General features: G+C 44.4%; 1 protein-coding gene across 1 annotated transcript in view; it reads left to right on the top strand.

Moving 5' to 3' along the window:
* SERINC5 (serine incorporator 5) overlaps positions 1-23,200 on the top strand; it is a 59,568-nt gene that overhangs the window by 21,183 nt on the left and 15,185 nt on the right. Inside the window, exons 3-9 of the mRNA XM_014594846.3 lie at positions 7,353-7,531; positions 7,833-7,915; positions 11,957-12,050; positions 13,665-13,876; positions 15,634-15,729; positions 19,593-19,719; positions 21,775-21,841. Coding sequence (XP_014450332.2) covers positions 7,353-7,531; positions 7,833-7,915; positions 11,957-12,050; positions 13,665-13,876; positions 15,634-15,729; positions 19,593-19,719; positions 21,775-21,841 — 858 coding nt within the window. The remainder of the gene's footprint in view (positions 1-7,352; positions 7,532-7,832; positions 7,916-11,956; positions 12,051-13,664; positions 13,877-15,633; positions 15,730-19,592; positions 19,720-21,774; positions 21,842-23,200) is intronic.

Raw genomic sequence — 23,200 nt, 5'->3', positions numbered from 1 at the left:
ACCCCCAGTTGCCTTAATATTCCTTCCAAGCCTGCACCTCCATCTTTCACAGGGGGGCTGTGGCTGTCCACACAGCCCACTCATCCTCCCTTTCAACCCCCAGTACCCAAATGAAACACATTATTCTATTTAAACTATTGTAACAAGAAAGGCAATTAACCTCCCCTGTCCTTGCCTCTTCTTTGTAAACATGCAATACCTGAAAATCCAAATGCATGGATTTTGCAAGAGTTGCAAAGCTAGTCACTTTAAATAATGTGAGAGGTACAATAAAAGTAGAGTAGTGAAATATATGTACACTTCTACCACAGTAACCCAGTTCCTGAACAGCACTCTAGTAGTGAGCAGCATCTCCTTGGGGTTCCAGGTCCCTTCTCTGGGCCTTCACTGTTCCTTGTTTGGCTTTTCTGAATCAAGTAACACATGATGAGAATCTGCCTGGTTTTTTTTCCCTCCTCCCCAATCAAATTAACATCAAGTTTGCCTTGCTGACTGAGTAAGGTGGTTGCAGAAGTCCAAAAAGGGGCCCTTTCTCAGTGTTGCAGCTAACTTTTCTCACAGCTGCCTTCCCAAGAAGTGCACATCTGGGTGAAGATGCTTGCCAGGTGAACCAGCTGTTCAAGGTGGTAGGCTGATTTTTTTTGCATCTGCTTTGATTGCTTAGACTTTGTATTAGGTGTGGGAGCCATAATGTTTGTCCCTGATTCAATGACTTTCAAGTCAGTCTAATTTATCAGGGCATGTGCACCATCTTCATACTGAAATTACTTGGCAGGAATTAGACTTGCACTTGCTGGAATCTAAGAAATCAAAATGTACTAAAGACAATATACGAATTCATAAAAAACAAAAAACAAAAATATATTTTATGTTAGTATGATTTTAATACAGCCTGTGTTGCTGGCAGCAAGTATTCTAATCTAAACAGGAAAATGCTTCAGGGTCTCTAAGCAGCCCTCAACAGTATGTCTTTCAGTAGTGCCAAATTTCTCCTCCACATCTTTGCCTTGAAATCTCAGCACTGGCACACAGCAGTGGGAAGAAGTGGCACAAAGGAGTGGCTGTTAGTATGAAGAGGAGAGATAATTGCTCTCTTAATTTAGGGCATTTGATGGCTTTGAATGAGAAATGAAGCATCTGAATGATGCTTGCTCTAATTTAACTCCTCTCTAATTTAGTATCTATCTTCTGAGCTGTTTAAAGATCAAAGGCTTAAGCAGTTAATTCAGCCCAGTCTAAATAGAGTGTACCTTCAAATCTGTCCAGATTGGGAAGTTGCAATGTGTTAATTATGAGTTTATTTTAGTGTGTATGTGTATGTATAAATAGATGTATGTATATATTTTCAGAGGCTCTGAGCACCTGTTGCTTCCACTGCTGTCAATGGGATCTTCAGGTGCTCAGCAACTTATGAAATTGGGTTGTAAGCAGCCTAGTTAATCAGTGTTTGTGTAGCCCAACCATCTGGTAAAAATAGCAGCTTTTCTCATGTATGGTCAGACATGGTCTAATGTCTTATTAGGTTACCTGCATGGCATATGACTCACTGCCTACCCTGTCTGCGTAGAGTTCAGATACTTATAAGACCATTTTGAACATCCTTTTTCACATAAGAAGAATCTTACTCTTCCATGAAAACTAGCTCATATTTAAAGTGGTTTGGATTTTTTCTTTTGGGAGTTTTTTTTTTCATGGCCATCTGAATTCTTTGCCAGCCTGGCTTCTGTCCTGGCCATAAGTTTGCCAAGTCTGAAGCTGTAGTAAATGATTTGCCTTAGGAACAGAATCTCTCTAACTTGGTATCTAAAAAAATGTCAGGGCGAGGGCAGCAGCAAATGTGGTCTATCTAGTAAAACAAATGTTTGTGCTTGCTTATTTGATTGTTTTGTTTCACAGTAGCATATAGAAGCATTAATCTAGGGTCACGGCCCGTTGTTCAAGGCACCGTGTGGACTTGCAGTAGAAACATGCCCCAGTATGCTCACAATCTAGGTCATGACGAGACTCAGCAGGTGGATGAAACATTCCAGTGGAGCAGAATGAGGATACGTGGCAGTAAAAGTGATCAAGTAGAGGTCTCAGTTCACTATCTTTATCTGACAACATTTTGCCTCAGGAGAGTTTTAGAAGCATTTGAAGATAAGAGTGGATTTTTGAATTTCTGAGAGTTTTTCTAAGCATAGAGGGCAGCATGGGAGAAAGATCAGGATTGTTTGAGCAAGAAGTAAAAGGAAAAGTCACCTCATGCTGGAGCCAAGGCATGGGGTTGAAATTATGCCTTGGAGAGGGAAGGACTAAATCATGGGTGAAGTTAAAAGATCTGAAACATTTCACTTTTGAACTAATGGAGGAGAAAGAGGCAATGGAGGGGACTGATGCAGCAGATTTTTTCGTTTGTTCGTTCGTTCGGTTTGGTTTTTTAAAGATAGATTATTCCAGCCCTATGCTCTTAGACTTTGGGGAGCAAGGTTGCAGACTAAGACCAAAAAACAGGGGTATATGAGTCAGGATATCAAAGGGTTGAATGAGAGGTTTAGTAATATGGTTCTCACTTGGACACCCTGCATGCTTTTCCTCCCATGTTTTCTTCTTTTTGCTTTGTAGTCTTCTACCCATTGCATTCACTGGCACTGCTCCCTCAGGCTGCTTCCTAATGTTTCTGACTTCTCAGTCTCCTGTTTTGTTTCAGCACACTCACCATTCCTACTGCCCTGCGGTGCCATTTCTGGGATCTCTGCCTTCTTCTGTTCCCTGCTTGACCTTTACATACAGACTAAGGGCTTTTCTACTGGAGGGAGGGGAGAAGGGGGCAGGGCCGGACACAGGCATGGGTGAATTGGGTGGCTACCCGGGGCCTGGACAGAAAAAGGGCCTGAAAATGGTATTTTTTTTCCATTGTCCAATTATTATCATTATCTTTGGCAAATGGGGTTCTGATACTAAAAGTTTGCCTGGGGCTGCCAGGAGTCTAGGTATGGTGCTGGAAGAGGGAGATTACCAGCATAGCTATGCCAGTATCATTGTACCCACACACAGATCTGGTGGTGAAATTCCCCACAGGAACAGTCAAAATCCATTACAGAGTTTTTCACCTATTGTCTTCAATGACAACAATCTAAATAGGTAAGTAAGTACTTTGGAACATTATAGTTTCATAGTTGGTAGGGTTGGAAGGGACCTGAGCAGATCATCAAGTCCAACCCCCTGCCACAGGCAGGAAAGAGTACCGGGGTCAAACAACCCTGACAGGGTGATTATCCATCCTCCTTTTCAGGACCCCCAAGGTAGGAGTGAGTACCACTTCCCTTGGAAGTTGGTTGCAGATCCTAGCCACCCTGACTGTGAAGTAGTGCCTCCTGATGTCTAGCCTGAACCTACTCTCAGTCAACTTGTGGCCGTTATTCCTAGTCATTCCTGGTAGTGCTCGAGGTAACAGGGACTCTCCCATTCCCCGCTGGTCTCCCCTGGTAAGTTTATAGATGGCCACCAGATCCCCTCTCAGCCTTCTTGTGGAGGCTGAACAGGTTCAGGTCCCTTAGCCTCTCCTCGTAGGGCCTGCCCTGCTGCCCCCTAACCATGCGAGTGGCCCTCCTTTGGACCCTCTCGATGCTGTCCACTTCCCTCCTGAAGTGCGGCACCCAGAACTGGACGCAGTACTCCAACTGTGGCCTGACCAGTGTCGCATAGAGGGGGAGGATCACCTCCTTGGACCTGCTTGTGATGCATCTGTGGATGCATGACAAGGTGTGGTTAGCCTTACTGACCACGTCCTCACATTGGTGGCCCATGTTCATCTTGGAATTGATAATCACTCCAAGATCCCTTTCTGCCTCTGTGCTGATGAGAAGGGAGTTCCCCAGCCTGTAGGTATGCTGCTGGTTCTTTCTCCCTAGGTGCGGTACCCTGCACTTGTCAGTATTGAGTCCCATCCTGTTTTCATCTGTCCGCCCCTGTAACCTGTCCACATTTAGTTGTAGCCTGTCCCTCCCTTGTAGTGTGCCCACCTCTCCGCACATCTTAGTGTCATCCACGAATTTGAACAAGGTGCTTTTCACCCCCTTGTCCAAGTCACTGATGAAGATGTTAAACAGTGCGGGCCCAAGGACCGAGCCCTGGGGGACCCCACTGCCCACATCCCTCCAGGTCGAATAAGACCCGTCCACCTCCACTCTCTGGGTGTGGCCCTCCAGCCAATTTGCAACCCATCTGACTGTAGGCATCAACCCCACAGTTGGCTAATTTTTTAATGAGAATGGGGTGAGAGATGGTGTCGAAGGCACTAAACTTCAAATAAACAGGTAGTCAGACAGCTGACAGAATTAAGTAGTATGTACAGAGTGTAGCACAGTAGGGTGCCAACCTCTTGTGCCTTGCACTCTCCCCAAGTGCCACTCCAATCCCCTTCCTCTGCCCTATCTGCTGCTGTGCTGCCCATCCCTTCCCTGATCTGCTGCATGCCACACACAGGTGAGTGCCACAGGTTGGGCACCCTTGGTGTGGCAAATCCATGTTAGTGAGCAAACACCAGGCAGTTAGGCAATTAAAATAGCAAAACCAATTGTGGACCAGGTACTGGAGGAATGGGAAGTAGGGAAGTGGAAGGGATTTGAAAACCAGGTACTACAATGACACAGGCAGAAAGCCACAGGTATCTGACCTTGTTTGTCCTTGGGCCTGCTGCTGAGAGGGACAGGAAATAGTCACTGCTGTATCCTGGCCCTGTGGCCAGTACTCCAGCAAGAGGGCTGGGGGCTCAGTGACACACTTTCTCCCCTAGGTCTCCTGCTTGCTGCTTTGTTGCCTGTTCTAGTTCAGGAAAACTTTTGGCAGAGTTAACCATTTTGTGCAGCGTTCAGGTCCTGCACAGAGTTAATTCCTGTGAGCAGTGTAGAGTTGTGGAGAACTGTAAGTGCTGAAGCACTGCATTACAAATAATTCCTCACTCTGCCAGATGAGAACTGAATTCAGAGAGGTCAGAAGGAGACCATTGTGATCATCTAGCCCTATGTAACAAAGGTTGTGCGACTTGCCTGAATTAAACTTCTGTTTAAACTGATTATATCTTTTACAAAAACATTCGGTCTTGACTTTAAGTATTAGGGGGATAACCAAAAGTTATCCCAATAGTTAATTATTCTTCCTTTTTACAGTGTTTTGTTGGAATTGTCTAGGTTCCACATACAACCAGTGAATCTTGTTATAACTTTGTTAGACTGAACAGCCCTCCTCAAATATATCTTTTCCAGGAAGATACTTAAAGCTATGGCTACCTCTTTATTCCCACTCAGTATTCTGCAGTTTATACATTCAAGGATCATATTAGCCATTTGTCAGTGGCATCTCACTGGGAGCTCATGTTTAGTGGAGTACCGTAACTCCCAGAGCTTTTTTCCCCCCTCTCCCTCTACTGTCTTCCTAAAATATGTATTCCATCCTGTAGGGCTGACATGCATTCTTTATTCCTACGTGTGACTTTGGACGTAACCAAACAACTTAAATGAATCCAAGTGACTTTATCAGCGACTTGTCCTTAATATCATTTCTCTTTCAGCAGTCCATGTCAACTATAGACCTTTTGTAATTTTTCTTCCAGACCATTTTATAAAAATTCTAAGCAGCATAAGGCTAAAAACTGATGCCTATTAGCCCTCACTAGAAACATCCAATTAATGATGATTCCATTTTTACTATGACAAAGATCATCATACAACCCATTAAAGCACATATTTCATTTCTTAAAATGATGAGCAGTACTAAGTCAGATTTCTTACAGACCTCTGCTTCATCAATTCTGTTACACCTTTTATCAAACAAACTTATAACTTCATTAAAAACCATTTTGCTTTGACACTGATCTGTTTTACATAAACAATGTTCACTGATGTTTAACTATACCTTTTTCCTTTTAATTCTTTGTCCAATCCCAGGTAAAGTGGTGGAACTGCTGATATTGATATTGGAATGACAGGCCTTTACATACTTTGGTCATTCAATTTACCCTTTAGGAATGCTTGCACAACAGTAGTTCACTTCTAGTCTCCGAAATGTCCCCAGCATTTTAAGACTCGGAGAAGACGGGTGTTACTAATAGGCCAATTACCCTAGCTGAGAATCCTTCTTTGGTTTGTTTATTTGTTTCTAGTACACTAAAACCCCCTCCTTTTTCTTGTCTTAACTCCGTATTGTCATAATTGACCAAAGAATTCATGTTCTATTGCATGTTCTTTTTGGCCTTCAGCTTCTGTTGATCAATCTTATAATTTGATTAACTGGTACCAGTGGGAAGGTTTATAGGAGTGACTCTCCAGAGCAAGCACTCGGGGGCCCCAGAGTAGTAAGCTTTTGCCTTGCATATTTTATATATTAGATTTACATTGACTAAAGTCATTCTGGCTCAGATGGCCATCTAGCCATAGTGTGACAGTTGTGACGGGCACAACTCTCGAGAATCAAACCATGCAGTCTTTTTCCCTTTCCAACTTTGCATATCTGGTTTTCTGTTACAATAAGCCAAAACCTTCGAGCTGTGCTGTTTTTCTGTATAGTGCATCTTCTACAACCTTTGTATGTTTCGCAAGGTCATGTCTTGTACTTTAAACTAGCCTAGGCTGGACACGCATTGAAATTTTGTTGCTTGAATTTGTGACACATGTGGGGTTTGTTCCTGGCAAATGTCTTCACTTTCATAATGTTTATATTGTTCGGGTAAGAAAGATGAGCTAATGATTTCTCCCAATGCACTGGTGGCTCTGAGGATAGAGGGATCTTTTTTCTTTGCAACTGATGATGTTTTCCTAATGAAATGTTTCTATTTGGGGTCTGCACTGACAGTAAGGGGGTGGCATACAGGCTACATAGAGAGACGGTACATGGTGGATTCAAGTTCACTGAAATCTGCTTTTCAAGACACTCGCTGAATATTCATCTGCACACCAGTGTGGTGAGACTGAAGCCAATCTGTGTGGCTGTTTGCTTTTCTCTTAGAGTTAGGGCAAGGCCTCAAAGGCAAATATTTAATAAGTTGCGGGAAAAGGATGGAATTTTCCTACCTTTCTAGTAACTTATTTTTATGTGGCATTAAGGTGCCAATTTCACCAACAGAGAGAAGGGTGTATTTGAGGGGAGTTTAATAGTTGCCATTTCTGGCTTTAGACTGTTCCAGGCTGATGTATCCTACATTTTCACCTAATATGTCCCGTGTAACCAAGACTGTTTCAGAGATATTAAAACCTAGCTTTTCTGTGTTAAATGCAGGTAGTTAGCCATGTTTAAGTCCAACACATGAACTATATTAATGTAGTTTGCTTAATTATGGAAAGACCTGTGTTATGTCAAATTGTTACTTTTTTCAGATTCCTTTTTATGAGGAGATGTGCAAACACCTCCAGGCAGGTGAAACATGTGAGAAGCTGGTGGGGTACTCGGCAGTGTACAAAGTCTGTTTTGGAATGGCGTGCTTCTTCTTTATTTTCTTTTTACTCACCATCAGAATCAACAGTAGCAAAAGCTGCCGAGCATATATTCACAATGGGTAAGATTAGTTTGTCTGCTTATTTTTTTCCCCCATCTCTCCTAAAATCCTACTACCTTTCTTTTCTGTTTTTTGTAATGGCCTACATCCAACAGGTGTGTATTATTGTGTACATAGGAGTTTTATGAGTGTTCAGCCTGGTAGAGGCTGATTTGATTCCACATAGCACAGAGGATTCTCTAAAAGTACAGCTGTTATCTGGAATAGACAGACAGAACTTAGTTGCTTTGAAAACTTGTATTTTTTCTGATACTTTGATTCTTCTTCATTCTTTATTAATTTTATTTTAATTTTTTTTCAGGTTCTGGTTCATTAAGCTTCTAGTTCTGGTAGCCATGTGCTCAGGAGCTTTCTTCATTCCTGATCAGAAAACGTTTCTTGATGGTACGGTCATCTCATTTGTTACAGTTTACTTTTTCTGAGCCACTCTGTGTGGATGCTTATGTGTAAGCGTTATGGCATGGATTATTGGAGTCAGCTGCATTCCCTTTTTAGAGTGAAGTAATGGCAGTGCCAATAGCTGAATGAATGGATGGGGCTGGCTTTTAGTTGTATAAGATTTTAATTTTTACCCCCGTGTGTGTGGTAAAAGACATTTTTAACATGAGGTCTTATGCCCAAGCACAGAAGGAGTACATGAGCAAGACACCAAAACTCTGCTGTTTTGTAAGCTTTCTTTTTATACAAAAGCAGGAGGAAAAGTCATTTAAGAGTATACAGCAGCTTTTTGGTTTGTCCAACTTATATAATTAGTTCTGTCATAATCATAAGATAGCTGATAACACTGCTTGCTGCAAAGAGATCTTGTTTTATTCCCAGTATGGTGCAGCAAGTCACGTAGCGTGAAACAAAGCATTCCTAAATCAGCAGAGATTAGGATGTGAAGGATCTTGCAATCTGTTTGTTGACCTACAGCAGGGGTACCACAAATGACAAGGGCAGTCTCTGTGTGGCACAGGATGGATCATGGAGGAAACAGGCAGCGCAGTGGCAGATCAGGCAGGGAACAGAAAGCAAAGCAGCTGGTCGGTTGTGGGAAGGGGATTGGAGTATCTTTCAGAGGGTACAGGACTGATGTGTGGCATACCTGCCCAGACAATTGGCCCCACTTCTCTGTGTGCTTGGACTTGCTGCTGAGGGCTCAAGAAGAGTGCAAATAGTGTCAAATTACAATAATGTTTCTTGTGCTGGTTTTTCTGTCCTTGTATGTAAGGACTGGTACTGGGGAGGCAATTCAGTACTCACTCAAATCTAATTAATCTAATCACCTCTCCTGTCACTTTTCTTCTTCTCTCCCACCCCCAACTTCTCAACTCTGTTTCTGTCTGTCCATTGGATAACCAAAAAACAAAACTTAATTGTCCCTGGTTTTGTGCATTGTTAGATTTGTGTCTGCACCTCTGAGCAGATCAGGAACCTTCTCCCCCGCCCAAAAATCTTGGATCGTCTGCTAAACTGCTTAATTTAGCTTGTTTTTTTAATTTACATTTGTTCTAAGGCAGATTGTATGATGCTTCTAATCCCTGCATCATCCGTTCACAAGGCTGAACCTGGTTGCATATTCCTAGTTCCTTATTGTTTGACTGCATGGAAGACATAATGCTGGACTACAAAGTATTTGTAGACAGGTGTGATTCCATGGTGTTGTAGTTGCAGTGACCCTTTCTAGCACTCTAAGGGTGCTTATACACGTGCCGGGGGTTTAGTTCTCCCTAAATTGAAATGGTGGGTTTTTAATTGTGTCAATTTAAAAACCCACCATTTCAATTTAGGGACTTCCATCACTGTGATGGAACAGTGAAAGCCCCTGTCAGCTCATGCCCCCTCACCACAGGCATGTCTGCCAAAGGAAAGAAAACAACAAAAAACAGAGGGGCCTGATCCTTCCCCTGTAGCTGTGGGGCAGGCTGCTGGAGATCTGCAGTGGGCCCCAGTGCTTTCCTTCGAAGCTGCAGCACCCCTGGTCAGCACCCGCCCACTAGCAGCCCATCCGGGTAGTCCCAGGGGGTGCCGCCACCATGGAGGGAAGCACTGGCCCCCTTCTTCCCCTCCACAGCTCAGAAGCTGCTTGGCCCGCTGGCAGCTCACTCCCTGGCTGCGGGAGACATGTACAGGGGCCGCACAGGGGGGAGGAATGGGCCCCTTGCTACTTTTTTTTTTCTTTTCTTGATGGAGCCTGCCTGTGCGAGCTGCCGCTGGGTTGCACGGCCCCTGAGTTGTGGTGGGCAGCCCAATGCTTCCCTCCTCAGTGGGGCGGCCCAGGCAGGGTACTAGCTGTGAGGGTGTTGCCCCAGCTTGCAGGCACACCCATCCTGATCCAAGAGTGCATAGGGCTTTAGAAGATGGGGCATGCTCAGGAAAGCTTGGGCTTGGCATGCCCTGTGTACCATCCCCACCGTTTCCCTGCTGCCTGGGACCACCTGGGAGCAGGCTGGCTTGCCCCTGGGGCAGTGTGGGAAAGACTGCAGGAGGGTGGCTGGGTGTGCTGGCAGCTGGAGAAGGCAGGGATGGTGCATGGGGTGCTGGAAACCTGCCAAGCCTGAGCTTCTCTGAGCACACCTGGGCTTCCAGCACCCTGTGCACTGTCCCTGCACCATCTCCAGATGTATCACTGTAAATTGTTATGTAGGAAACTAAAATACATGGGATGTGTTTTACTTGCAACGTACAAAAGGCAGTTCAATCAAAATACGCTGCTGCACATGTACACTGTGAGGCAATTAAAACACTAAAAGGGGCAATTTTGTCATGTGCACAAGGGCCCTAAATAATCTGAAAACCACATTTTAATATGGGAACTACTTTTCTCCAGTTATACAAGTGTTGCAAAAACTGCAACTTTACCATTAATAAATCATGCTCAACAGGAAAAGGAACTTCTCCAGCATAGGTCTTGGTTTCTGCACAAAACAGTTTCCCACACGCACTCTTTCTCTCTCTCTCTCAATTAATTTTGGAGATATGTGTAAACACTGGCACATGCTAGCTCTTTTGATTGAGGTCTCCCCCCCGCCCCATCTCCCCAGGAAGTTCCTGTCACACCTCCCCATCTGTCTTCCTAGTTAAAAATACATATTGCTACTGCTTCCTGCCTGGTCAGTCTGGTGATGTGGGCACTTCTTGCTTGGCCTTTGTCATAGATTTGCATGCATGCATACTAGCCCAAAATCTAGCCTTTTCTATGCCAGCAATAAAATATAATGTCCTCTATATAAACACCAGCAATTGCTTCATTTTTATAAGTAAAAATTGGTTGTCATAATAAAATACAACATTTGGGCACAGCTAAAATTTGCTAACACTCTTGTTGGTTATAAGTTTTTAGTGAGGATAATTGACCAGCAATTCATGGATGGTCTAAGGATCAAACTTCTCAGCAACAAAAGATCGGACAACATACCTGTATTAGTATACTTGATGTAGGCCTAATGCCTGCTCTGACACATGCTTTAGATTAATTGAACCTGCTAGAGCGTGCTAATTAGCATGCTTCAGCAGCTGCAGCATTACGTATATTCAGCATCCCCCCATTTAAAAATGGCAGCAGGGGCACTTGAACAAGCTTTAGTTAAAGTGTCCCTGCTGCCATTTTGAAGCTCAGGATGCTGAATGCATGAGATGCTGTGGGTGCTTTAATTAGAGTGGCTCCCGAGAGCTGCTTTAATTAAAGTGTGCCCCTCCCTTACCCCAGAGCGTGTGTAAAGATGCCCATCTTGCCTGACTGCTCAAACTTCTTCTGAAGCCTTTGAGGTTTGCACAAAAATCAAGAGTCTGGGCTGGTTGTGGGCTATTGCTTCTTTTACAAGGTATTCTAACTAATATCAAGGTACAGCTGTTGTGGTGAGCAGTGACTATCTTGAACACACATGTGACAGTTCAATTTTGCTTAAACCAGTCATAAAATAACTGTAAAGATTTTGGTTGTCTTTGGGAGTGTCTTGGACCAGTGTAGTATTACGAGTGTACATAAATGAGTTTTATCTTATTTTTATATAGTTAGTATTTGGAATTGAAATATAAAGAGCTATTTTCAGCCTTGAGCTCCCTGAAAATTTAAGGTTTAGGACATCAATAAATTGACTCCAGGGTTTTTTGCACCACATACAAGGATTTCAGTAGTTTCTCACTAAATATAGTAACCATCTCCCCACAAAAATTCTTTGGGTCAGTAGCTTTGGGTGTTCTAAAAGCTTGTTTAGAAAGTGTGGTGAGCTGCACCAACCTCATGCCTCAGTCAGCTCTGTGTTATATTTAAAGCCACACTGTTATTCCGGGGGTGTTTTTGCATTTTCTGTATAGAATCTACAGGGTTATTAAAGATATTTGGGCAGTCTAGTGGCTTCACTTCATAGATTGTTCTGTCAAAGCACTCAAGCATGATGTGGGAACTGACATTTGTCTGCCTTTCGACCTTCTGCTTTGCAGCATGGCGCTATGTAGGAGCAGCGGGAGGATTCCTTTTTATAGTCATTCAGCTTATCCTGCTTGTGGAGTTTGCACACAAATGGAATAAAAACTGGTATGTGTCTGGCAAGCAATAACTTGTGTAGTATTGAAATGGAGTTATTTTAAAGGTAAACTTTGATTCAGCTTAAGTCAGTATTAAAACATGCATTGTATGCCTCCTGTTATAAAAATAAAGCTACTTGTGTGATAGCCTCCTATGGAGGAGGATTTCTCACCCTTCCCCCGTTTTCCTCCTTCCCCAGCCTGGATGCCATTTTTCTTCTTTTTATTTGTTGCTACCCCTTTTATGCTTTCTACTTAACTGGAATGATTCTGTTGCCAATAGATAGTAACAGGCTAAGCTACAGAGGTCCCATTGTTTCAAGCTTCATCAGTCTTGTGTCTAAACACATTTGATTTGAAACAGAATGGTGCCAGAGAAAAGAACTGACTTGGATTCACAGCGTAGGCACAAGCCTTGTGTGCCGTGGTGTACAGCAGGTTTTACCAGTTTACTAAGCTTATGCTAAAACTCATCAGACCAACTTTTGTGAAAGGACATGAGCTGATGCTTCCTTTTCAGACATTTTCTACCATCTGAAACCCTGAAAGCTTCCTTTATTTTTAATGCACTGGTACAGACACTCTATCTAAGTTTGACTTCCAGCCAGACAGCTCTGGTGTCCCTTTCCTCCTTACCCTGTTAATATCTGAGAACATCTGAACACCACCTACACAAATACAAAATCTCCTTCTTTTATTCTCCTTTGCATCCATTCCTCTGCAGCCTTCATTGCCTGCTTCTCTTGCCCCATTTATCACGTTAGTTTCTGGGAATACCTTCTAAACCTGCTGGTCTCCCTTTCTTTCCTTGGCATGTGTTTTCAAGGGGGAGAGGGTAAAACCTCAAATCTTGTAAGAGCATAACTATCACTGCCAGTAATGGCCTGTGCTGCTTATCTGACTAAGAACAAATCTCCAGCTGGGACATTTAGCTGAGGCACTATCCTCATTATAGATTTTATAGAAACCATTGACAGAAGTGTTACACCCCATTACTACAGATGGCACCCAGCACAATTAAGTTATCTGCCCCCTCTCTCCACCTCCTCTCCCCACAAATAGATCTCTGTGTGGGGAGGACATTTAGGCTCAGGAAAACTTGTAGGGTACATAGAGGGAAAAGTGTCTTGTTGTGTAAATGAGCAAAACCATTGTGATGCTACAAGACAAAAATAGCTGTGGTAGCAAACAATGGTTTTCCAGAGTCTTGTTAATGGACTGGGACCCAAAAAGGGCATTCTTAGCTCCAGCCAGGAAAATCCTTGGAGGAGCCAGGATGCACTAGTTTGTCAAAGACTTGCAGATGTTTTGCTCTAAGCTATTTCATGATCTCAGAATTGCAGTTGGCTGCATATATGGAAATAGCTGAGCCTTAAACATATTAGTATAAAGCCGTTCTATCTGATCAATGCTAACATTAAGGAATGTTTCCTGGTTGTTAAAGGTGACTCTGAGAAATATTAGGACTATAGTAATCTCTGTCAAAGTTATAACCTATATTGCTGTAGCAATGTGTATTCTCCAGACAGACCAGTGTAGCACTCACTAGTAACACACTCCTTACTAAGCTTTCTTCATAACAAACATGTTTAAATGCTTAGCACTTTCTTTTCCTCCCAAACAGGACTGCAGGCACACAACAGAATAAACTGTGGTATGGTTTACTAGCTCTGGGCACTCTAATCCTGTATTCTGTAGCTGTGGCTGCCTTGGTTTTGATGGCTATCTTTTACACACGCTCTGATGGCTGTACCTTCAACAAGATCCTGCTTGGTGTGAATGGCGGCCTGTGCTTCCTTATTTCTTTGGTAGCCATATCACCTTGTGTCCAGGATCGTAAGTATGCTGAATCCTTTGTCTGTGATTTGTTCTAAGGCTTCACGTTTCAGTTAAGAGCTACTATGGCTGCTAGTGCTCCTAATGACACCAGACTTACTCAGGATGGTGCTATTCTAACATGGGGTGATGTTGATATAGTTTCTGCCAGCACACGCTGCCATCGATCTGCCTAGCCCAGAGGTAGGCAAAATACAGCCTATGGACTGGATCCAACCCACCAACTGATTAGATCTGGCCCATGCTCCTGGTGCTCCCCTACAAATTGATTGTATTCAGCCCACAGCTGCCCCCACAGTGCTCTGAATGAGGCCAAGCCCCACCTGGTCCTGCCCAAGGCAGCCTGGCCCTAGCTCTAGCCCCGGTCAGCACGTACAGCTCCCTGACGCGGCTGTTCCTAGTGTGGCTGCAGCTGCCTGGGTACTGCTTCGTTCCCCCCACCAGCAGGTTAGCATGGGAAGGGTATTAGGCATGGGGACACATGCTGGGCATCACACCTAGCCAGGCAGGGGGGAAGCTGCAGCTGGGTTTCTTCTGCCCCAGCATGCAGGGCTCCAGCTCCTGGCTGCCTTCCACCCTCTTAGTCCACCTGGCACAATGAGCAGGTACCTGCAGACGGCCAAATGGGTGGAAGGTGTCTGGGTGGGCCAGATAGTGGGGGTGGACTGCACCTGCACCACACCCCCGGGCAAGCTCTGCTGCATGTGCCCTGTAGGGCAACCCTCCCTCCCCCCACCCCTGGCCAGTCCCAGGATATAGTTTGCAGGTAGCCCCCCCACACCCACCCAAACACCCCACCACGTACCCCCTCCCTCCACACACAATATACAAGAGTAAGACTTTATTTTCAGCTCTTGTGCAATCGCCTTTATACACCCTAGTTAAATAAAACATAAAACAGGAGAAAAAATGTTGTTTAAATAAAATTAAAGTATGTCATACTGTTAATAAGGCATCTACTACATGGCTGGTTTTTTATTTATAATTTTTTTAAATGATATCTTCTAAAAGATTTTGTGGCCATAGATCCATTCGCTCTTCATGTCCCCCCTACTTCACTAGGACCTCTTGTTGATAGTATTTTTCATGTGCTGGAGCTGGAGACGTCAGTGGTTCAAATAATTCCATAGTTAAATACTAACAGGGTGCATCTACACGAGATGCTAACTACGCAGCAGCCTAATAATACTGCATAATATTGTGCCGGGCAAAATGTGTACTAATACTCTACTGTGCAGTAGTATTAAGCTACTGCACAGTTGGTTACAAAAAACCCATGTGCCAGCACTACTGCACAGTAGCGCAAGTTATTGCACATTGATTTAGTACTTGGTTATCCGAGTACTAAACTTAATTCCCATTAATGCGCATTAATGAACATTTAGATGCACCCACAGGCAACTTATATCATCCTATCCAGATAGTAGTTTTTGCAAGCCATGCATTCTGTTTTTATATAAGATAATATTGGTTAGAACACAGGCTTATTTCTTACAATTTGGGAATTTGAACACTTCCTAGAGCAGCCATTGTGAAGGGACAGAACGGACACGTGCATCCTTCAGACAAAATGGGTCCCATGTGGCTGACAACTTTGTATGGCTTTCAGGCAAAGGATTAAAAAAATATTCCCCGTGTTAAATAAAACAAAAAAATCCAAAACTGCACGCTTTAAAGAATTAAATTTGCCTTCCAATTTAATTAAAGTGATGAACCAGTCACCAGCATCCTAATCTTTTTCCCCTCCCCTCCCAAAGGTCAGCCCCATTCTGGTTTGTTGCAGTCAGGACTCATCAGCTGCTATGTCATGTATCTCACCTTCTCAGCTCTGTCAAGCAAACCACCAGAAACTAGTAAGTTATCTGAAGCTCTTTGGGGCATTTTGCATCAAAAGTGAGTGTGTATACTATAAACTGTCTTTATAGGTGTATACCTATAAACTATCACACCATGCCAATCCTACATAGACAGGGGCTTAACGCAAAGTACAGTAAACTCTCTGGTAACCTCAGATGTGTCAGGAAAAGCGGCAGCCGGGGCCACTCAATTAACCAGCATATTTTGTTATCTGGCATCCCCCATTCCCAGGGGATGCCGGATAACAAAGCTTTTACTGTACTAGTTTTGACAACACCACCATGTATAGAAGAGACTGAAGTAGTATGTAAGCCCATGTGTGCAGTACCAAGCGGACAAGTCTGTCACTTGATAGCCACACTTTGTTTTAATTTGTCACCTTCTTTCTTCTGCCTGGTGGCTCTTGTTCTGTTCTTGGCTGCTTTGGTTGCCATTAAATATCTTTCCTCTTAAAATGGACGCGCAAGGCTGTTAGGAGCATGGAACCAAAACAGTGCTTTCTAATTTTTGTCCCCTTTTCTTTGTCATTGGACAAAAAATTGCTCACATTTTTTGTGCAAAGAGCACTGACTATATTGCTAGTAGGGGTGCACTGATCGAGATTTTTTTTGAGGCCAATACCGATAGTCAATTTTTAATGAGCTATATTGGCCCATACTAATGCAATTTGCTGATATGTGGCCCGACAGCTTGGAGAGCAGCATTTGGCTGGTAAGTCTGTTGTGGGAGAAGGGGTGTGGGGGGAGTGCAATTTGAGGCTCCCATGGTGAGGGAGGGAGTGGAACTGGTGCTGGGCCAGGTACTGCACAGCCAGGGTGAGGCACAGGATGGAGCCACTGTTTGTCGGGTGCATTGCGGGGAGGGTGGCTCCCACCATTACACACACCCTGGGAGGGCATGGGGAGTGTGTGCCCCCCGACTCTGTGCACGGGTTGAGAGCAGGCTTCCTTTGCAAGCCAGGGCTCCACCGGGCTCTTCCAGCAGGGGTGGGGTTGGGATGGGCAGCACTTGGGGCAGGTGGCGGTGACACTGGGAGGGAGGCTACAGCAAATTTTGGGTTGGCTATAGCCCATTCTGTAGCCCCCCTCCCAGCGCCACTGCCACCTGGCCCAGCCGCCCTGCTGAGAAGAACCTGGCACCATGCACAGATCTGGGCCCCTCCCTCCCCCCCCCCCCCCAATGCCCTCCCTGGTTGTGTGCAGCAGCAGGAGCCGCCTGCCCCGCACCCCACAGATAAGCCTCAGCTCTGTCCCATGTCCCGCCCTGCCCTGGCTGTGCAGCATCTGTCCCAGTCGCAGCTCCAGCCCCACTCCCTCCCTCTCTGTGGGGGCCTCCATCTGCCCCCTCCCATGCTCCTTCCTTCCCCTCCCTCCCCCCAACGCCTCTTCTCCCACAACAGACTTACCAGCCAGACACTGCTTTCCAGGCTGTGCTTGTGGCTGCCTGCATGCTATGCTGCGGTGCATTCATGCGGCATTTTTTGGTGACATTATCGGCCGCATCAGCCAAAAAGCTGATTGACATTATCAGCAATTTTCCTTGTATCGGTGCCGATACTATATGTACCAATGTATTGGTGCACCTCTAATTGCTACAGTTGGTGCTCAATGATGTCATGGAACAAAAGAATCTTAATCCTGATTGGATATATTTAGAGCAGGGGTTGGCAACCCCTGCCCCATGTGCCAGAGCATGACTTGCAAAGGAATTATATTTGGCACACATGCCTCAGGGTGGACAGCTGGGAAGGGGCCCAGGCTGCAGTGCCACAACAAGGATCAGGACCCTCGTGGCTTGCCCACCATTTTCCTGGAGGTGCATCTGCACCTGCCACCAGCAACAAGCCAGGCTGGGGCTCCACAGACCCTGGTGTAGCTGCTTGCAGCTTTCCTACTGCCTCTCATGAGCAGTCTGGGATCTGTGGCGGGCAGCAGGGGCCTGCCCAGAGCCTGGGCCAGTTGTGGCAAGCAGCTAGGAAGCTGCAAGCAGATGCATTGGGGTCCACAGTTCCCTGGCCCAGCTTGTTGCTCCTGGCAGGCACACATGCACCTGGGGCAGACAGCGGGAGAGCTCAGGGGCCTGATCCTTGTGGCAGCAGAGCCCAGGCCCCTTCCGTGCCATACACCTTGAGGCACGCGTGCACCTGTCGCTGGTAACAAGCCAGGATGAGGCTCTGCAGACCCTGATACAGCTGCTTGCACCTCCTGGCCACCTACCACAGCCAGCCCAGGCTCTGGGAAGGCCCCTGCCGCCTGCCACGGAGCCTTGGCTGCTCACAGCAGGCAACAGGGAGGCTGCAAGCAGCTTGACCAGGGTCTGTGGAGCCCTAGCCTGGCTTATTGCTGGTGGCAGGTGAATGTGCACCTCAAGGTGGACAGCGGGGAAGGGTCCCAGGCTGCACTGGCACAACAAGGATTGGGCCCCTCACAGCTCCCCCGCCATCTGCCCCTTGCACGCCACATCTTCCAAGTAGAGGTTGCGGGTGTTTTGGTACTGTGCCCAAAGATGTTGCCAACCCCTGACTTAGAGTTATTGTACTCCTTCATATGTATTTTTAGTTCTTCCGCATTACAAGTCATATGTACAGAGCTCCCTCACATCACAAACCCTGATATAGCCTTTCTAACACTAGGCACCCTTTTACACTTGATTTTAATTTCTTCTTCTTTCTATTGATTCTGTACTTGGAGGTTTGCCAGATTAGTGAATCCAGTGAGAAGTGATCTGTTTTCCAAGTGATAGAATAGATTTGTTATGATTCAGATTTATTGCACAGAAGTACTTCCTATAATCTCTTCAATGCTAGGTTAGTCTTAGCTCAATTACCAATGCAGCAGTAATTAGAAAAAACTATAAGGAAAGAGTTAGACGATTACCATCTTATCTCTAAGCAGTGGCCCGTCAGAAAACATAGGAAATAACACAACTCATAGGCCTGAAGAAACCCTGAAAAACTTGTATCATTTAAACATCTAAAGTGTCTGTGTTGAAACAGAACTGAATTCAGGTTATTTTTGGCTCTAGAGTTTGAAAAAAATAAAAAAAAGATGGGGCATTCATGATACTAAAACAACGTTTCCAATGTATTCTCATGTGTGGTTGTAATCCTGCTCTTTGCTAATGACTAAAACATGGAATATCTGTACAAAATAACAGTGAAAACAAGTGTGGCTTTGCATTTAAAGGGCACATACTTTAGCTGAAAGCAGATGCAAATCATAAAGCAAGAGGGCCTGTACTCTGGGATATCAAAGGCTATGCTGGCATTTTGCCAGCAGTCTGAGGGCAGTACTTTTTATTTGTTTCTATCTTTAAATAAAAAATGCTCATAACCAGTATGCTGGTTCTGTTCTCTGTATGTCATTCCAGGAATAGGAAAGCCATGTCATTGAGCATGTATTTCTTAACCAAACTACCTTTTGAAGCTCCCCTTTTTTGTGCAGGTTAATTTGCCTCCAACTTCACAAAGGATATAGTTTGTAAGAGCATCTCCAAATGTTGGTGTCACTTGTCTCTCAACTGCAGGTCAGCATTGCTGATAAATCCCCAGCTTCTTTGCTAATCAGTTCAGCAACTAACACAGGGCCTAAAACCTTTCTGCTCTGCCCCAGTGAGCTAGTAAGGTACTGAAATGTAGTATTTCTTGGAGTACGGAACTAAATCTGGCAAGGTAATGTTAGCTTCCTATCCTAGACAACCTTTCTTTTAAGAAAAGAGAGAGAGAAATGAAATCCAAACCATTCTTACTGATGTCTCAATTAATAAGCCTGGCTTTTTTCTAAATATTTTCTTGAATCTGAAACTCTGTGTAATGTGGACTGAATTTTAATAATAGTGTTCATTTTTTTTTATCTTTAAGTCCTGGATGAAAACAATAAGAACATCACAATTTGTGTACCTGAATTTGGCCAAGGACTGCACAGGGATGAGAACCTGGTTACTGGACTGGGTACTACCATCCTGTTTTGCTGCATTTTATATTCTTGGTATGTATGTTTCCATATGTATCCTACTATAAATGGAATCTTATACTCAAAAAGGTTTAGGTTTGTGTGTGCGTGATGCAAGTAAAACACTAGAAGTTAAAAATGGATAATTCTAGATGCAATTTTCCCCCATAGAGAAGCTGGAAGTTTCTTCTGAAATGGTCAGCAATGTAATAATTAAAGTTTAAGGTGCAGTGAGTTTAACAAGACTAGATTTGTTCATGGTCAGCCAGGTGATGAGCCTGGTGGGCAGAGAGGATAAATCAAAAGCTGGACAGATCCAGAATTTTACATTTTCTATACGTGCATGGAGCACTAGCAGAATCCTGAGTTAACACATTAATGTCATAGGTGTATCACTGGCTATATGTTTATTAAACAATCAAAATACTACTTTACATGTCAAGTATGTTCCCACAATTAGATAGCATTTGATTCCTAAGCTATGTTTAGTCTCAGTATAACGTTCATCTAATGTGGTTGTATTGAGCTGGCCCAGTAACTACAACTTGTGATGAATCTAGACCTTTCTAATTCTTCCCAGCTGCCTGGCCATTGTAATTAATTCCAGCAGCTACTTGTGTGTGCGGATGTAGCCAACTCCCAAAGAGTCTTGCATATACTGTGTCTAGGAGTTATAGCCTCCTAAGAAGGACTTAATCCTTCTGGGCTCATCTAGCAGGACCTACACTCACGATCTAATATTCTGTAATAATGAATGGGCAAGTCCATATATTCTGTTGAAGGAAAAAGTTTAAAAAAGGGTTGAAGCAATGCAGTGTCATTGGGGTCTACAAAAGAAGCTGGCCCAGGATGTCCAGCTACAGACTCAGGCAGATATCATTGCTTTGGTTTCCACTCGTATTTTGGAAACTTTCTGAATTGTAAAGATGAGAATTTTCACTTTGATAACAATATCTGATATTCTGAAGAAAGTAGCAGTGTCTTCCTCCATCAGCAGTGCAGATTGAACACTGTAGTAATCATTTCTGTTCCACAGCAGAGCTGTCTAGCTGAACATTGTAAGGACTTAAATGCAAATATAGAACAGTTCTGTAAGACTATATACACATACAACCTTTGGAAAAAAAAAAAGGAAACATTTACTGTCCACAAGACTGGAGTGATACATATTTGTTCGATAATAAAAGCTGCTGTAAGCTGCCCAAGCAGCAGCAGCAGCTCTCCCTCCCTTTAAAAACAATTAGGTTTGTATGTTTGTTCATGCCCTGGGTGGGCTAGTGGAGAGTTTGCATAGCATAACTTGCAAGAGAAAGAATGGGCAGGAGACTTGGTTCCAAGAAGAAATGGAACATGAACTGCCCATGAATTGTCTGGATCTACACTGTGGGATTATTGACTAAACCAGGGATTCATAGATTCTAGGGTCGGAAGGGACCTCAATAGATCATCGAGTCCGACCCCCTGCATAGGCAGGAAAGAGTGCTGAGTCTAGATGATCCCAGCTAGATGCCTATCTAACCTCCTCTTGAAGACCCCCAGGGTAGGGGAGAGCACCACCTCCCTTGGTCCCTTGGAGGTGTATTGGACCAAGGGAGGGCAGTATTGACACCCTTGGACTAGACAAATAGGGTTTCTGGTAACTAGCTTCTGAATGTCAGTTAAACCTGCATGCTAACTGAGTTGTTTCCTGTACAAAGTTTTGACTGGTGTTTCCATTCAATATTGGTCAAAGTAACTGCTGTAAAATTACCAAGCAAGAACAAAACCTCAGTCGCATAGCAGGAGAGAAACTGTTTCGAAATGCAAATCATTGTGTTTAGCTTTTATGTTGACTGTCCATGCTTGGTGGCAAGAGCATCAGCAGAAATGGTCTAATTTAAGTTTGTGATTGTAACATGAGTAAGTATGTCTTACAGATTTAATTTGCACAGAATAAACCTTTTTTAGATTTAGCACTTGTTTCTGTGTCTTGTAGTATTGTTTAATTCAGTGGATGAAAACCTTGAGCCCTTACTAGAAAAACGATTTTTTTTTTTTTCCCAGCACTCTAGAAAACAGGCTTATACTAACTATTTTTGCTTTCTGTTCTAGTTTGACCTCAACTACCCGTGCGAGCTCTGAAGCACTGCGAGGAATATATGCAACACCTGAAACTGAAGTGAGTTACCTGTTCCCTGCATTATCCCTGTAATTGGCTTTGCCTCCAGGGGTGGCTGCAGTACCCACTAGGGGCCACGCTATGCCTGTTCTCCTACTCCAGCTTCTCCAGTCTGGCCTCACTCTCTCACCTGCCACATCTTGATGTAACATATTTGTGAGGCTGCCTTCAGAGAACTGGAGTTCAGTTTTCAGTGCCTTGGCCCATCCTGCTCACCAACAGCTGCCAGTCAGCTAATCTTCAAACCTTTAACTCAAGCAGGGTGCGTGCATGCGCGCACTCTCTCTCTCTCTCTCTCTCTCTCTCTCTCTCTCTCTCTCTCTCTCTCTCTCTCTGTTCCCCCCACTTTTGAGGCACTAACTTCTCTAGGCTCTTTTCCGGGTACTAATTTCTGCTCAACACCCCAAGTCACAGCCTGGATTGCAGGCAGGCTGCAAGCTCACAGCTCAAGATGTCAGCATGTCTCTGGCCTCTGCCACTCTCTCTATGCTGGGTCTCTGGCTCTGCATCACTGTGCTGGGCCCTTGGAACATAGCCCCCAAATTGTGGAATACCTCCCTGACACAGTGATGGCACCCTTTTGTGGCTACCTCCATCCCTTTAAGCCACTCCAAACCTAACCGTGTAACAAACCGCAAACAGCAACAGAAACACATAATTTATGTCCCCATACAGTACACCTGCAGAGTTCCTCAGGTTGTGAGGATCTGAGCTAGTCTGGTCTCCAGGCTTAAGCTTATATGGCCTTTCTTCTCCCCCGTTCTGAGGCCCAGGTTCTGTTAACCCCCTCCTCAGCAGCCCAGTGTTTACTACCTGCAGTCTGAAGGCTGGGTTCTGCAGTCTCCTTAGCTGTGCTGCCTTCACCTACTGCCCTTTGCAGCTAATTTCCTTGCAAGCTACACTTGCTCTGCCACCATAACAGGGCTCTTTAGCCCTTTGCTGGTAGCTTACTGCCACCCTGTTGTTACTTCCTCCAAGTAACAGGGAAGGGGGTCCCAGGCTGCTTCCTCCCACAGCATCTCTGTGCTGACTACCCTGCTAGCTTTTTTCTGTTGTATGTATGATGGCTATAGAACCTGCAGCTTAAAAGGATGGTGAAGTATAAAAGCCTGTTCCCATGACATGCATTCCCTTTTACCTGCAAAAACTGAATTATCCAAATGTTTCTTGAAGTCCCTACCATATGGATTGGCCCCTGAGCAGCTGCTTCTAGTCCTTCTGAGGGCTAAGCTCACTGATCACAAATAGCATGAAGTTACAATTCATGCAATTTTGCAATTATTCTTGCAATTTTGTGATTTTTTTTTTTTTCCTGATGTTCTACAGGCTTCCTGTGAGGATGCAGTTTTCTGCTTTATC

Source organism: Alligator mississippiensis, chromosome 3 (genome assembly GCF_030867095.1).
Source record: "Alligator mississippiensis isolate rAllMis1 chromosome 3, rAllMis1, whole genome shotgun sequence".
In the NCBI taxonomy this organism is placed as follows: domain Eukaryota; kingdom Metazoa; phylum Chordata; order Crocodylia; family Alligatoridae; genus Alligator; species Alligator mississippiensis.
The sequence above is the reverse complement of the archived record's forward strand: the minus strand, read 5'-3'. Positions and strand labels throughout refer to the sequence as shown.